The sequence below is a fragment of the Nothobranchius furzeri genome, chromosome 13 (assembly GCF_043380555.1).
Source record: "Nothobranchius furzeri strain GRZ-AD chromosome 13, NfurGRZ-RIMD1, whole genome shotgun sequence".
Classification (NCBI taxonomy): domain Eukaryota; kingdom Metazoa; phylum Chordata; class Actinopteri; order Cyprinodontiformes; family Nothobranchiidae; genus Nothobranchius; species Nothobranchius furzeri.
Window position 1 is genome coordinate 38,615,647 of NC_091753.1, and position 15,100 is coordinate 38,630,746.

General features: G+C 44.2%; 1 protein-coding gene across 4 annotated transcripts in view; it reads right to left on the bottom strand.

Annotated features, from left to right (window-relative positions):
- grik4 (glutamate receptor, ionotropic, kainate 4) overlaps nt 1-15,100 on the bottom strand; it is a 352,270-nt gene that overhangs the window by 160,499 nt on the left and 176,671 nt on the right. For all 4 annotated transcript variants that reach the window (XR_011516047.1, XR_011516045.1, XR_011516046.1 and 1 more), the window contains exon 5: nt 13,556-13,653. Coding sequence is in view for 1 of the 4 variants with exons in the window: in XM_054742697.2 (XP_054598672.1) it covers nt 13,556-13,653 (98 nt within the window). In the remaining 3 variants the exon portion in view is untranslated. The remainder of the gene's footprint in view (nt 1-13,555; nt 13,654-15,100) is intronic.

Here is a 15,100-nt window from a genome sequence, read left to right on the forward strand (position 1 = left end):
AGCAGCTCCCGGTCGCCGACCCCATAGTTCTGCTGTGTAGGGGAGAACTTTCGGGAAAAGTACGCACAGGGGTGGAGTTTAGAGTCCAGGCCTCATTGCGATAGAACGGCTCCCACTCCCACCTCTGAGGCGTCCACCTCCACAATGAAATGCCGGGTCAGATCTCGGTGAAGGAGGATGGGTTCACTCACAAAGCAACGGACCAGATTGTGGAAGGCTCGGGTGGCCTCCGGAGTAAGACGGAAAGGGCGAGGCTGGTTGATCATTTTGGTGAGGGAGGTTAGAGGTGCTGCGAGGGAACTGAAGTTGCGTATGAACCTGCAGTAGAAGTTAGAGAAGCCCAGAAAGCTCTGCACCTGTTTCAGGGTCATGGGTAGCGGCCACTGTGCTACAGCCTGAACCTTTTGAGGATCCATACTCAGACCCCGGGAGGAGATGGTGAAACCCAGGAAGAAGGTGGACTCCTGGTGAAAGGCAAACTTCTCCAGTTTGCAACATAGGTTGTGGTCCAGGAGGCGGGACAAGACGGCCCGAACGTGCTGGGTGTGTTCTTCAGCAGTGCGAGAGTAAATGAGTACGTCGTCCAGATATACGAAGACCCAGCGGCCTAGCATGTCTCTCAGTACATCAGTGATGAATCGTTGGAAAACCGCGGGGCTATTGCAGAGACCAAAAAGCATCACTAGGTACTCGTAGTGGCCAGTCGGTGTGATGAAGGCGGTCTTCCACTCCTCTCCTTTGATGTGGATCAGGTTATAGGAACTGCGCAGGTCCAGTTTGGTGAATAGAGTAGCTTGGGAGATGGCGTCCAGAGCGGTACCCATGAGAAGGAGAGGGTGACGATCCCGGATGGTTATCTTGTTCAACCCCCGGTAGTCAATACAGGGTCGGAGATTCCCTTCCTTCTTCTTAACAAAAAAAAAAAACCTCAGGGATGTGGAGTGGCAGATGAATCCCTTCTGGAGGGCCTCGTTAATGTAGGAGTCCATTGCCCGGGTCTCCGCCGGGGAGAGTGAGAATAGACGACCCCGGGGCGGGGTGGTTCCAGGCTGGAGCCTGATCTCCAGGTCATAAGGCCGATAAGGGGATAATCTGGTGGTGGGTTCCTTGGCAAAGACTTGAGCGAGGTCATGATATTGTGGAGGAACGAGCGTCAAGTCTACATCCCTGGGAAGTGTTAATCTGGTCTGGGGTTCAGGGGAATTACAGTGGGTAAGGCAAGCCGTGCGCCAGGCCATGACCTTACTGGTGGACCTTACTGGTGGACCAGGATATGTGAGGCTCATGGCGGCAGAACCAGGAGTGACCCAGGATGAGGGGAGTAGCCGGGGCCTGAATGACCAGGAAGTGAATGGTCTCCCTGTGCTGATCGATGGTCATGCGGAGGTCCAGGGTTTGGTGAGTGAGAGGATACGGCATGAGCGCACGGCCGTCCACTGAGGTGACAGGAATGGGTCGGTTTAGAGCTGTAAGGGGTATCTGGAGCTGGGTGACCAGTCCCTGGCTGATGAAACATTCAGCGGCGCCGATGTCTAGAAGAGTTTCCAGCAGGACATGACCTTGGTTCAGTTGGAGGGAGACCGGGAGGGTCGTGCGGTGTGGGACTGGAAGTGTGGGGACTCCGGGCGGGACAGCCCCTACTCCGACCCGGAGGGACCGTTTCCCGGTCGTATCGAGCATGTGGCACGGTGGTGACCCAAATCCCCACAGTAGGCGCATCTTCCTTCCTGGTAATGTCACACCCGTTCCCCGGGGGGAAGGTGTCCCAGCTGCATGGGTTCCTCCGTCGGTTGACTGCCCTGTCAACGGGGAGACAGTCTGGTGTGGCTGGGAGCCGACATGGCGCTCGGTCGGTTAAGGATGCAGCGGTCAAGTTGGAGAGCCAGGTCCACTGCCAGGCCCAGGGAGGTTGGGGCCTCATGCCCGATCATGCCCTCACGGATACGGGGGGAAACCCCTCCAGGTAAACGGCCTTCAGGGCGGCGTCATCCCATGTCAGTTCAGCAGCTGTGGTCCGGAAGCAGGAGGTGTAATGGGCCACCATCTGGGAGCCCTGGTGGAGCTGGAGCAGTTGGGTCTCGTCCGCGACCTCGCTGCTGGGATGAACAAACGCCTTCTTCATCTCCTTCACCAAAGTCTCATAGCTGTTGCAGACAGAAGACTTCTGATTATAAAGGGTCGCCGCCCATTCACCGGCCGATCTGTCAGCAGGGAGGTCAGCAGGGTGACACAAGAGCAGGACGTGGGGTAGCGTGTCGGCTGGCACTCAAATGTCATGGCCAGGGTGGTCAACATGCCTTCTGGGGATCCCCTGGTCCCATCCCACTTGTCTGGGAGACTGAGACGGTGCTCCACGTTGTCACTGGAGGCCGAAGCTTGTCGTTGGAGGGCAGTGGAGAGCTGGACGACTAACTCGGTGAGAGACTCAAGCTTAGATGCCTGGCGATCTACTAAGGCACGAAGCTGGGTTATGTCTGCCGTCTGTCGATCTACGAGGGTGTGCAGTTGAGCAACTTCTGCATGCAGATGAGCGAACTCCGCTGGGTCAACCTGAGACTCAGTCATCCTGTCAGGTGAGATGGGCTGAGCTAATGTTTAGCGGAGGTTGCTTGTAGCGTGGCTGTGTGACCCAGACGTGGAGTGGCTGGCGTTGGGTTATACAGAGCACGCGGCTTTAATCTGGGAACAGCGACGCAGTGCTCGTTAAGAGCCGAGGCTGAGCGGCAGTTCCGAATAAACAAGGAAGCTGACTTACTGGTGGTAGGCAGCGAGGAAAGGTCACTTTCCTGGTTTGAGGGGTGGTGAGCCTGAGAACTCGGGTCAATGTCCGGCATGGACGATGACTGAGTGATAACTCAGCGGCGGCACTTCCGTAAATAAGAGTCGGCGTGATGACGTCGTTGAACCACGCTGGTGATGGGTATGCTGGGTAATGTAGTGCTCCGCCAGTTAGGTCCATACGGGGTGGTCAGGAGGAGGAGTTCCGTGACAGAAAGTAATCGAGTGTGGAAAGTGGTCTATATGTCCTCCAGCAGTCTAAGCCTATAGTAGCATAACTACAGAGACAACTCTGGATAACCTGGCCTTTTAGATGGAGGCATGTTGGAGGCAGGGTAAGGGAGAGTCGTCTTTATCGACTGTACATTCCACCTCCCTCTACTCCCCCACTTGTCCAGATCTGGGCTAACATCAGATTTTAACCATAGGCCCTATCTAATAAAAATGTTTTAAGCCTGGTCTTAAAAGTACACAAGGTGTCTGCCTCACTGACTAAAGCTGGGAGTTGGTTCCACAAGAGAGGAGCCTGATAGCTAAAAGATCTGTCTTCCATCCTATTTTTAGATATTCTGGGAACCACCAGTAGACCTGCAGTCTGAGAGCGAAGTGCTCGGTTAGGAACGTATGGAACAATCAGATCACTGATGTATGATGGAGCTTGATTGTTAAAAGCTTTATATGTGAGAAGAAGGATCTTAAAATATATTCTGAATTTAACAGGTAGCCAATGTAGGGAAGCTAAGACAGGAGAGATATGATCTCTCTTTTTAATTCTCATCAGAACTCTAGCTGCATCATTTTGGACAAGCTGAAGACTTTTTTTTAAAAATATGTTTATTGATTTTTCACATTTACAAAGCACAGTTATATGGAAGAGTTACATTTTTCTTTTTCCTTTTTCCTTACCCCCTTTCCCCTTGCTCCTTCCCTTCCCCATTCAATTTCCAAGGGATTTTGACATATAAAAGGGAGAGAGAGGTAGTGTATTTGAAATTGGATTTTCAGGCAGTGGAACTACGCCCATGCTGGAACATATCTTATATAAGCACCCATACAAAAAGAGAAAATACGTAAATAAACAAATCAATTAAATTAATTAATTAATAAACAAACAAATAATAATAATAATAATAAAAACAATAAAAAACTGAAGATCAAAAAAATAAAACAGCACGAAAACAGACCCGCCGTCAGCCACACCACGACAAAAAGGGGGGGGGGGGGGGGGGGGGGGGGGATGGGGGTGATGGGGTAAGTTCCCAACCTTGAACTCAAAGCGGCGGTTATTCTCATTCCAGTGTCTTCAAAGATCTCATGTATTCTAACGGTAATTTCCAAATTGTCTCAAAACTCTCAGTGGATCCTCTTACACTATACTTGATTTTTTCCAAGTTAATAAACATCATGAGGTCTCTCAGCCAAGCAGAAGCAGTAGGGGCAAGCGGTGATTTCCAGCCCAGCAGGATTCTTCTCCGCGCCAATAGGGACGCAAAGGCAATAACATCTCTTATAGATTTTCTGAAGTTGTCAGGGTTTGGCATTAACCCAAATATCGCAGTCCTCTCATTCGGCAACAATGTAAGATTGAAAAATCGGGACATATGATTAAAAATAGTTTTCCAGAAGTCATGAAGTCGAGGACAGGACCAAAACATATGTGTCATGTTTGCGGGAGATAAGTTACATCTGTTACACTTGTCACTAACATTGGTGTATATTTTAGAGAGTTTAGAGTTAGTAAAGTAGATGCGATGAATTACTTTAAATTGTATCAAGCTCATTCTTGCACAAGATGTGCTCCCGTTTACTCTCGCTAGGGCCTTCTGCCACTCATCATCATTCAATGGACTCCCCAATTCATCTTCCCAAACTTTTCTGATCTCATCTAATGCGGTCTCTGATAGTTGAGATATGAAATTATATATTTTAGAAATTAGACCCCTCTGGAGTTCGGGGATATCCAGGAGCGAGTCGATTACTGTATTTGGGGGGGCATTTGGAAAGATTGGATTATTCATCTTGGCATAGTTACGGATCTGGAAGTAACGAAAAAGGTGTGACTGTGGAAGATCAAACCTTTTACAAAGTTCTGTAAAACTGCTAAAAGTATTATTAGTGTAAAGATCCCTTAAGTTTTTAAGGCCCAACCTACGCCATGTGAGGAAGGTAGCATCCACCCCCGAGGCAGGGAAGAGATGATTTCTACAAATGGGACTAAGACTAGAGGCCTCTTTATAACCATGAGTGAGCCTAAATTGAGACCAGATCTTTAATGTTGTGATAACAATAGGGTTATCCGTGTATTTAGATGTCGGAATGGGTAACTTAGATGTAATTAGTGCTAACAGGGAAGTCGAAGTGCATGAACCAGCTTCTAGTTCACACCAACTCAGTGTAGGTTGTTGGATCCAGAGGATAACCTTTTGAATGTTGGCTGCCCAATAATAACTTCTCAAGTTTGGGAGTGCGAGTCCGCCACCTGACCTATCCCTTTCCAGAAACCCACGCCTGACCCTGGGAACCCCATTCTTCCATATAAAGGAGGAGAACAACTTGTTGATCTTATTAAAGAATGCTTTTGGTAGATAGATTGGCAGGCTCTGGAAGAGATATAAAAAGCGTGGGAGTGCATTCATCTTTATGCAGTTTATCCTGCCTGCAATGGATAAGTGCAAGTTCTTCCACCTTTCCAAGTCTGATTTAACTTGTTCTGTCAGAGGTAAAAAGTTAGTCTTGAAAATAGCAGATAACTGATTGCAAATATACACCCCTAAGTATTTAAAACTGCTACCAGATAATTTAAAGGGGAGATCATTTTCCACAATCTGTGGGGCTGGATTGTTAATTAAAAAGCATTCACTTTTGGAATAGTTTAGTTTGTAACCTGAGAAGGTTCCGAATCTGTCTAATAGTTCAATTATACGAGGAACGGTGGTAATAGGATTGGAGACAAACAACAACAAGTCATCTGCATAAAGCGAAAGCACATATTTCGATGCACCTCTAGTGATCCCTTGGTTATGATTCATGGATTTGAGAGCTATAGATAGTGGCTCAATTGCCATAGCAAATAGTAGGGGACTCAAGGGGCACCCCTGGCGTGTGGACCTGGAAAGTGTGAAGTACTGTGATCTCATTCCATTTGTACTTACTGAGGCTTTGGGTGAAGAATATAGTAACTTAATTCATGAAATATATTTAGACCCCAAGCCAAATCTCCCAAGAACATCAAACAGGTATCCCCACTCGACCCTGTCAAACGCCTTTTCGGCGTCTAGTGAGATCACCGCCTCCGCAACATCGACTGGACCTGGAGATAGAATAACATTTAAAAGTCTACGAATATTTGAGAATGAGTGGCAGTCTCTCATGAATCCCGTCTGGTCTGAAGATATAATGTCCGGTAGAATAGATTCCAATCTCTTAGCAAGAATTTTGGCTAAAATTTTATAGTCACTGTTCAGGAGTGAAATCGGTCTATAAGAGCCGCATTCTGTAGTATCCTTGTTTGGTTTTAGTAATAGTGTTATAGATGCTTCTGTGAGGGTCTGTGGTAACGTACCCCGATTGAGAGAATCATTGAACATTTGGAGGAGAAGGGGGCTTAATTTATCGCTGAATATTTTGTAGAATTCTATAGGATATCCATCTGGGCCTGGGGCTTTCCCACTGTGCATCGATTTAATTGCATCGGTGATTTCATTAATTGTTAGAGGTTGATCCATATAGTCTACCTTATCAGGGTTAATGTAAGGGAATTCCAAGTTACTAAGAAACGAAGCTTGATCAAAGTCAGTGTTGGAGGCCTCCGATGTATACAGTGTAGAGTAGAAGTTTTTAAAAGTTTCATTGATGATTGATGGGATTACTGTAATTTCTCCAGAGGAAGTTTTTATTTGTCTGATTTGCTGATTTGCTGCCCTTGTCCTGAGTTGGTGGGCCAGCAGTCGCCCTGCTTTCTCACCATACTCATAGACAAGGCCCCTCGAGTGCAGCAATAATTTTTCTGTCTCATGCGTTGTAAGTAAGTTATATTCCATTTGCAAATTTTGTCTCGCCTTGATGCGCTCTGGAGATGGAGATGTTGAGAGAACATCATCCAGGTTTTTAATATCTCTCATTAGTTGCTCCTTTTTCCAGCCCTTATTTTTATTGAAACTAATAGAATATGAAATGATCTCTCCCCTTATAACAGCTTTCAGTGATTCCCATATCAAAGAAGGAGAAATAGCATCTGATTTGTTGTCTATAATAAAGTTGTCTATTGCGTCTGAGATTTTGGATTTAAAACTGATATCAATGAATAAAGTGCAGTTTAATCTCCAGTTGGGGCGATTTTTTTGCAGGAGGCTAAAAGACAGGTCCAGGAGCACCGGTGCATGGTCTGATATGACTATTGCTGAGTAGTCCACATAAGTTAGAGTCGGGAGGAAGCTGTTATCTATGAAAAAATAATCTTTTCGTGAAAACGTTGAATGTACATGTGAGTAAAATGAAAACTGTTTTTTGTCAGGGTTGAGAAACCGCCACGGGTCCACCCCTCCCACTTGACCAAAAAAAGAGGAGAAAGCCTTAGCCATTTTAGAGGGTGGCTGCGGTCTTGTTGAAGATCTATCCAGCATTGGGTCTATTGTGCAGTTTAGGTCACCTCCTAGAATAAGCCAATGATTGTTTAAATCTGGAATCGATGAAATAACCTTATAGACAAAATCTTCATTGTCCCAATTGGGTGCGTATAAATTAATAAAACTGACTGCAACATTATTGAGGGAACCTGTAATTATGATGAACCGCCCTTGAGAATCAGTTACTATTTTAGACGGGGTAAACTGCACTCTCTTATGGAATAAAATAGCCACCCCCCGAGATTTATTACCAAAGTTGGAGTGGAAGGATTGACCGATCCACGGCGCCCTCAACCTGTAAAGATCCCTAGCAACCAAGTGAGTCTCCTGCAGGAAGGCTATGTCCGCTTTCAGTTGTTTAAGATGCGAGAGAATCCTGCCTCTTTTGGTTGGACTATTCAGCCCCTTAACGTTCCATGATACAAATCTCAAGTTGGCACCTGTGCCTTTAGACGTACTCGCCATATATCGTTTTCAAAGATACACAAAGAGAGACTGCTTCTGCCTGGCCGAGTATTGATGTAAGAAGGCAGGAGAAAGGATGGTAAACGGAGACATACACTCGTGCACGCACATATAGACACCAGAGACATATACACATACAAAAAAAAAAAAAGTGCCTGCCCCCCCCCCCCATTGTGAAAGAACCCCCTAAACTCTCAGAACAGAGAGTATTAAACCTGAACCCTATTCCTAAGCATGTTCTCTGAACTAGAACTAGCAGCAGGATAATCAAAAACATGAGACTTCCCAACAGCATTAGCCTCACCTTTTCCCTCCACTAGGGGGAGCTCCGAACTCAGATAAGAAACTGAGTGCTGCAATACTGAATATTGAAGTCCGGTTTAGGCTTCTAATGAGCCTGTACGTTCAAATGACCCATTTCAACTTTGTTGAACCAAAAAAAAAAAAAAAAAAAAAAAAGAGAGAGAGACAAAAGGGAAAAAATGAAATATTGATAATAATGGTATTAATAGTCCTACACTTATAAGAGGTAAGGGTCACAAAACAAGGTACCTAGACTATACAAAGGATAACGCAATAACAAAATATCCAAATCGTATTATAACAAGGCCAAATAGACTAAACTGCATCTTAATATTAAGTTGACCCCATCCTTTTAACAGCTTACTGTTCAGGGCTGTTGATACGCTGATCATAGAAATCCTGGGCTTTACGCGGAGAGTCGAAATAGTAGTCCTTGTCTTGGAAAGAGATGAGGAGACGAGCTGGATGCAAAAGGCGAAACTTTATCCCTTTTTTATACAAGGTGTGCTTGACTCCGTTAAATGACGCTCTCTTTCTGGCCAGTTCAGCACTAATGTCCGGGTAGACTCTCAGATCCGTGCCGTGATACGTCATCTGATGGCTCCTGGCCCACTTCAGGACTTTCTCTTTCTCCTGGAAGTGAAGAAATTTCACGATGAAGGCCCTGGGTTTCTCCATAGCGCTGTGACCTGCTCTGCGAAGGGAGCGGTGGGCTCTCTCTATCTCAGGAGGGCTGCTGAAGACTTCTGAGCCTGTAGCCGTCATCAGCAGATTCGCCACAAACTTAGCTGGATCTTGGCCCTTTTCACTACCTTCCGGTATGTTGATTATTCTCAAATTCGACCGCCTTGATCTATTTTCAAGATCATCCACTTTTTCTAGTAACTTTTCATACTGGGGTTGAAGAGTTTTAATGACAGCCTCCAGTTCGGTAAGTTTCCCAAAGTTCTCCCCAGCCAATGTTTCTGTCTGAGTGAGGTGGCTATTGAAAGATGCTACCTGTTGTCCCAGCGATTCCACGGACGATTTGAGAGATACTGTTGACTCGTTGATCAGGGCAGCTACATCGGTCTTGAAGCTTTCTCATTGTTCACTGAGCAGTGCTTCGAGGTCCCCTCTGGTGACAGGGCTGTCGTCGTTGCTGGCCTTACATTTAGCCATGTTAGCTAACTTAGCTGACACGCTAGCTCGAGTTCCGTGTTGTTTCTTCTTGCTCATTAAGTATACTCATGCTCAAGGCAAGAGAACTGTGAAAGGTCAGTTTTAGGTCAGATAGGGGAAAGAAAAGCGATATTCAAGTCCTTTAGCAGCTCATTATAGAAAAAAGTAGTCGGAGCTCCCCTAGACACGTCCGCTCACCAACACGCCATGCCCGGAAGCCCAGAAGCTGAAGACTTTTAACTACATTCTGTGGACTTCCTGAGAGTAATGAATTACAGTAATCCAGTCTTGATGTAATAAATGCATGAACTAGTTTTTCAGCATCACTCCTGGAAAGGATGCTTCTAATCTTAGCAATATTCCAAAGGTGGAAAAAGAAAATCCTACAAACCTGTTTAACAGTGGAATTTGAATGACATGTCCTGGTCAAAGATAACACCAAGGTTCCTTACTTTGTTCTCGAAGACTAATTTAATGCCGTTCAGGTCAAGTGGTTGACTAAGCAATTTCCATTTCTGAATTTCAGGTCCAAAGTTATTGGATTGAGTTGCACTAGTCTTTTTGTTTTTTGGTTGATTTAATATATTTGGGTTGGAAAAAAATGTAGGTCCATTGTTAAACCCCCCAAGGCGCTTCACAACACAATCAGTCATTCACACATTCACATGCTGATGGGGATGAGGTACGGTGTAGCCACATCTGCTCCTGGGTGCTCTGACAAAGGCAAGGGTTGCCGAACACTGGGGCCCCGGGTCCCTCTGACCACCACCAGCAGGCAAGATGGGTTAAGTGCCTTGCCCAAGGACACAACAGAAATATTCTCTGGTCAGAACCGGGATTAAACCTTCAACCTTTCAATTACTGGTCATAGTGATAATCTAAATTAAAAAGGGTAGGCAAAAACTAAGCTTTGCTTCTGCCTACACCCTTTTGGATACATAAGTCAGCAGGATTCAGTTGTTACTTGTAGGAAATAAATAAATATCAGGTACTTTTTGTGTGATAAATATTAGTTGAACTTAAAACTCACATCCATCCATGCACGCACACACGCACCAGCACACACACACACACATACACACACATGAAAAATCAAACAGTGAAAATTGCTTTACTGTTTGGTTAGAATATAAATCATCTTACATCTGAGCTCAGAAAGATAAGAGTTAAGACAGAATTCCACTTTTTTCAATTTGGTGTATTTTCCATAAAGGGTAAACAACTTTATTAATTCCATAACACTTTTTGACTTAAGTATAAAATAACAGCTGCGAGAATAAAATATGTTTTGTTTTAAAAAACAAGGATTGAGAAAATAAAATAAAAATAGTCTAAGTACGTGTTTTAGTGAAGCATCAAACTAAACTATCATTCATCTGTTTAGTGTAACCAAGAATGATTTGAGGATAATTTTACATTTACAGACCAGATGAAGGTGAACATCTGACTGACACAAACACAAACCCAGCATTTTGTTTTTTATGAAACTGTCACCGTGTGTGTGATAACACACATTTTCCTTGTCACAGTAGAAAGACTGAAGTATCGATGTCAGCCTGAACACAGCTCTGGTATCAGCGCTGGGCGAGGCCCGCTGAAAATCACAGTTTAATGAAGTGTTGGACAAGAAAAATACAACCATGAATTCACCACGACAAGAGCAAATCTCATAATCCTGTCACGTTCTCTGACAAAAGCATGTGATTGGCTAAGCGTCAAAGTGTTATGTTAATCCTGATGATTACCCTCTCCGTTCACAATGAGGAGAGATACGTAAGGAGGAAATGTGAAGGAGAGTGGGGAAACTGAAAACCTTTAACTTCTTCTATTTTCACTTTTCATTCAGCAGCTCAGAACAGATAATTCTCCTGCGATGGGACTTTCATATTCATACAGAGTTATTACAGCAGGCCGCATTTCACAGCAGTTTGTCCCTCCAGTCAGAACCACCGGAGGTTTCTAACAGCAGGAAGTCCTGGTCTGTCTGCAGTTATAGAAGACTGATGTCTCACTAGAATAAAAGGCTCTGCTGCAGCAGGAAACACACTGGAGACTAAAACAGTAATGAGAAATGTTCTGGATCAGACTCACAGTCAAAATGACTCAAAAATTCTTACTAAATTTAAATATTGGAAGTAAATGAAGCTGTTTTAACAGATGAACATGTGGTGAGCATCTCCAGTATTTCTCTTCTTTCTGAGAGTGAACAGCTGCAGAGGTACATCTCGTATAGCTCTCATATTAAAAAAACAATTAAAACAACAGGATCAGTGTGTGTTATGTGTGTATTCTGTGGAATCGAAAGCATGAAAACATAGCCGACACACACTTGTGTCACACACACTCATCTAATTACCTCTGCTTTAACATAATCCATTAAAACTAAAAGTGTCATGTAAAATTGTTCCTGCTGGCAGGACCTCCATGAAGCTCTCAGGAGAGTACTCCAGCTGACCGGGGTGCATACCAGTTCTTGTTTTATATCCAGAAAGTGGCAAAGTGAAGCAGGGGGGAAAGAAAAGAAATGGAGGAATAAACCACACATGATTTTGTATATCTGACTGCAGACTGTGGCTATAAATAGAACTAAAATCACAGCAAGAGCTTTTGTAACACATGCATTCAGTAGTTTTGTCAGGCTGTGCTTTGCTGAAAAGGAACAGGACATAACGCCTCTCAGAGCTTTGAAAGTGGCCACATACATATAAACCCTTAGTCGTGGAGGGAAGACTATCAGTCCCAGTTCCAGACTTACTCTACCAGCAGACAAAAGACACGTGAAAAATGTGAAAGAAACCAGCTTTTAGAAATGATTATGCAGGCAGGATGTGATAGGTGTACAATACAGATACAACATACAAGAAAAGAAAACTGATGTCGAGGACTTACAGAAAGTCCACAAGCTGAATGCAAATGCAACTTGAGACATAGAAACTATTCATGAAGATGTATTTTTTTCAAAACAACATATTTTATCGCTAAATCAGATATTTTAGTAATTGTATGAAATGTAAATTTTGTTTGAAATTTTAAATCACCCATTCTTAACATAAAACGCAAACAATAAACTTGAATCTGTAATTGTTAAATATTTTAATGTATTACTGTCTTAAATGCTCCTTTTTAAGTAATCATATGTTAATCTTATGATTGTGAAGTTAGCCACAGGGCTTTCTCCTTACCTCTTGGCAATGGAATGCGGCTGATAAGCCCTGATGTTTGCCTGCATGGTGTCACACAGTCTCCCTCACAACCATCGACCTCCTCAAGGGAGGAACCGCAGAGCCGCTCAGACCATCCAAACTCCATTACCCAACATCCCCAGCGCCAGTCTTCCGGTTCACGTCACCCGCCAAGTCTACTTAAGGAAGTGCCACACAATGCCGAATCACTCAGTCATCGTTCTCACCGAACCGAACTCAGAGTCCAGACCAGATCGTCTCAGATCACTCAGCCTATGCTAACCAGATCAGCCAGATCTAAGAGACCTGACAGCTCTTAGAAGTCAGCCCTGTGCTGTGGGAGCCGCCGTGCTCAGCTGTTTCTTCGCACCGCTGCGCACCCGGCTCCTAGATTAAACAGCGTGCTCACTCCACCCGGCGTCAGTTCACTCCGCGCTTGGGTTAAGAAGCCACGCCACATCTCCAACTCTCGCTCAGCTCGAGTCAGCCACTACACATGGGGTTGGGGAGTAGCCTGCCTAACAGGTATCCATGGTTACTGAGTTTCTGGCTGTCAGTCATAAATTAAGACTTCCTTTTTGGAATGTCCCGCCTTAGCCAAAAAGCAACACTGTAATTGGCTAAGTGTAGACAGTGATGGATTGTTGTTTGTCCTTTTTTCCCTGTGTTTCAATAAAACAATCTGTGGTGCAGAGGGGAGGCCAGAGTTGATTGGACATGGGCCTTTGCAGGCTTTTGGCCGGTTGCTCTCCGCTGCCTCTCACAGTGTATAGAACCTACTGACCCTTTTCTCCTGTGTGGTTCATTTCAGGATATAAAAATACCCAACAATAATGATATAGATCATGATGTAAAATGTGGACCTTTGAGTTTACATTGAATGAGAATGAATGATAAGCTGTGACACAGTTTAACATTACGTGAGCTTCACCTAAACCGCCCCATGTGTAGAAGTTTTCTCAGACTTGTGGAATTTGGTAAAATGATCAAGGCTGATGTTTACAGGAAGTTGGTGTGGAGCCTGTTGGTGCAGAAACTCACCTCCTTCTCTCCACATATATTGCTGATGATGGAGTTTGAAGCTGGACTGGCAGACGGACCAAGAACTGCCACCACCCCTTTAGACATGATCTGGCACACTGAGAGGAAGCAGAGAGGAAAAAGTGAAACAATGTTGGACACCAACTTTATCTTTAGCAAGGCATTAATGGACACACCACATCATGTTTCAGCCTCTAAACACACACCAACAATGTGTTTTCACAGCTCTGACCCATGCAGAGAGTTAAATTCACATCAGCAAGAGCAGATATAGGTCCAGGGAGCTGCCTTCTAGGAAACATTGATATTAATGAGATATGCTCTCACACACCAAAACAGAAGGATTTAGAGATGAGAAGAGACACACACAAACCAACGGAGTGACAGATATGGAGAAAAGCCAGAAATAACGATATCTGGAGGCTTAAAGCCTAAAATCTGGTGTTTGAATATTTGCACATGAATGGAATAATATCCCCAGAAGTGGCACCCATGTCATCTTGTTCTCCTCATTCTACATTTAAAAGAAAGATTTAAAGATTTTACCTTTGGGGCTAAAACACACTATTTGACAGGAACATTTTAGAGAAAATAAGTTTCACTTCTCTCTCATGAATTCATGTTTTCATCTCCCAAACCGGAGATGTGGAAGCAGTTTCTTGTCAGTTTATAAGCCCTGGTTTATAATAAAAAACACTGTTGTATGTGGTGAGAGTTAGAGAATGTAGAGAACTCTCTCTCTCTCTCTCTCTCTCTCTCTCTCTCTCTCTCTCTCTCTCTCTCTCTCTCTCTCTCTCTCTCTCTCTCTCTCTCTCTCTGTGTGTGTGTGTGTGTGTGTGTGTGTGTGTGCACGCGCCATGGTGATTTACAGCTGGTCACTGGGGCAAATGCAAAGCTTTAATCAGTCATGCATGAGAAAGAGGCAAAGGTGAACTTCTTTAGGGGCTCTGAGGTGGAGAGGCAGTGAATAAAATGATTAAAAAGTAATTCCTGTCACCCATGGGACATGTAGGACATGAATGTACACACACACACACACACACACACACACACACACACACACACACACACACACACACACACACACACACACCAGAACATATGCAGGTGAGGCTTTGCAGGTAGCAAATGTATTAATTTATTATTTATTTTTCCATCAAACAGGGAATGTTGATCCGTCTTAATCCCATTCCTGGCACTAAACAAACTCACACGTTGACAAAATTATGCACAGTCAAAAGCAGAGAAACAGAAGAACAACATTCAGGTACGGCTTGTTTTTATCCAGAGAGAAAATAACAGTTTGTGTTGATGAAATTATACAAAAGCTCTAATACAATCCACAGCAGCCGAAGTACTTGTTTGACTGAGTCCCATTGACAATCAGTCCCTCCACTTCACATCAAAATGTTAATGTTGGTCATTTTCTAAAGAGACACACTGTGCTTCATTCAATTTAGAATTGAAATGAAAAGAATAAAACCAATTAAGTGAAAATAGTGAGGAAATAACATTATTACAAATTAAGAACCAATTAAGATAAAA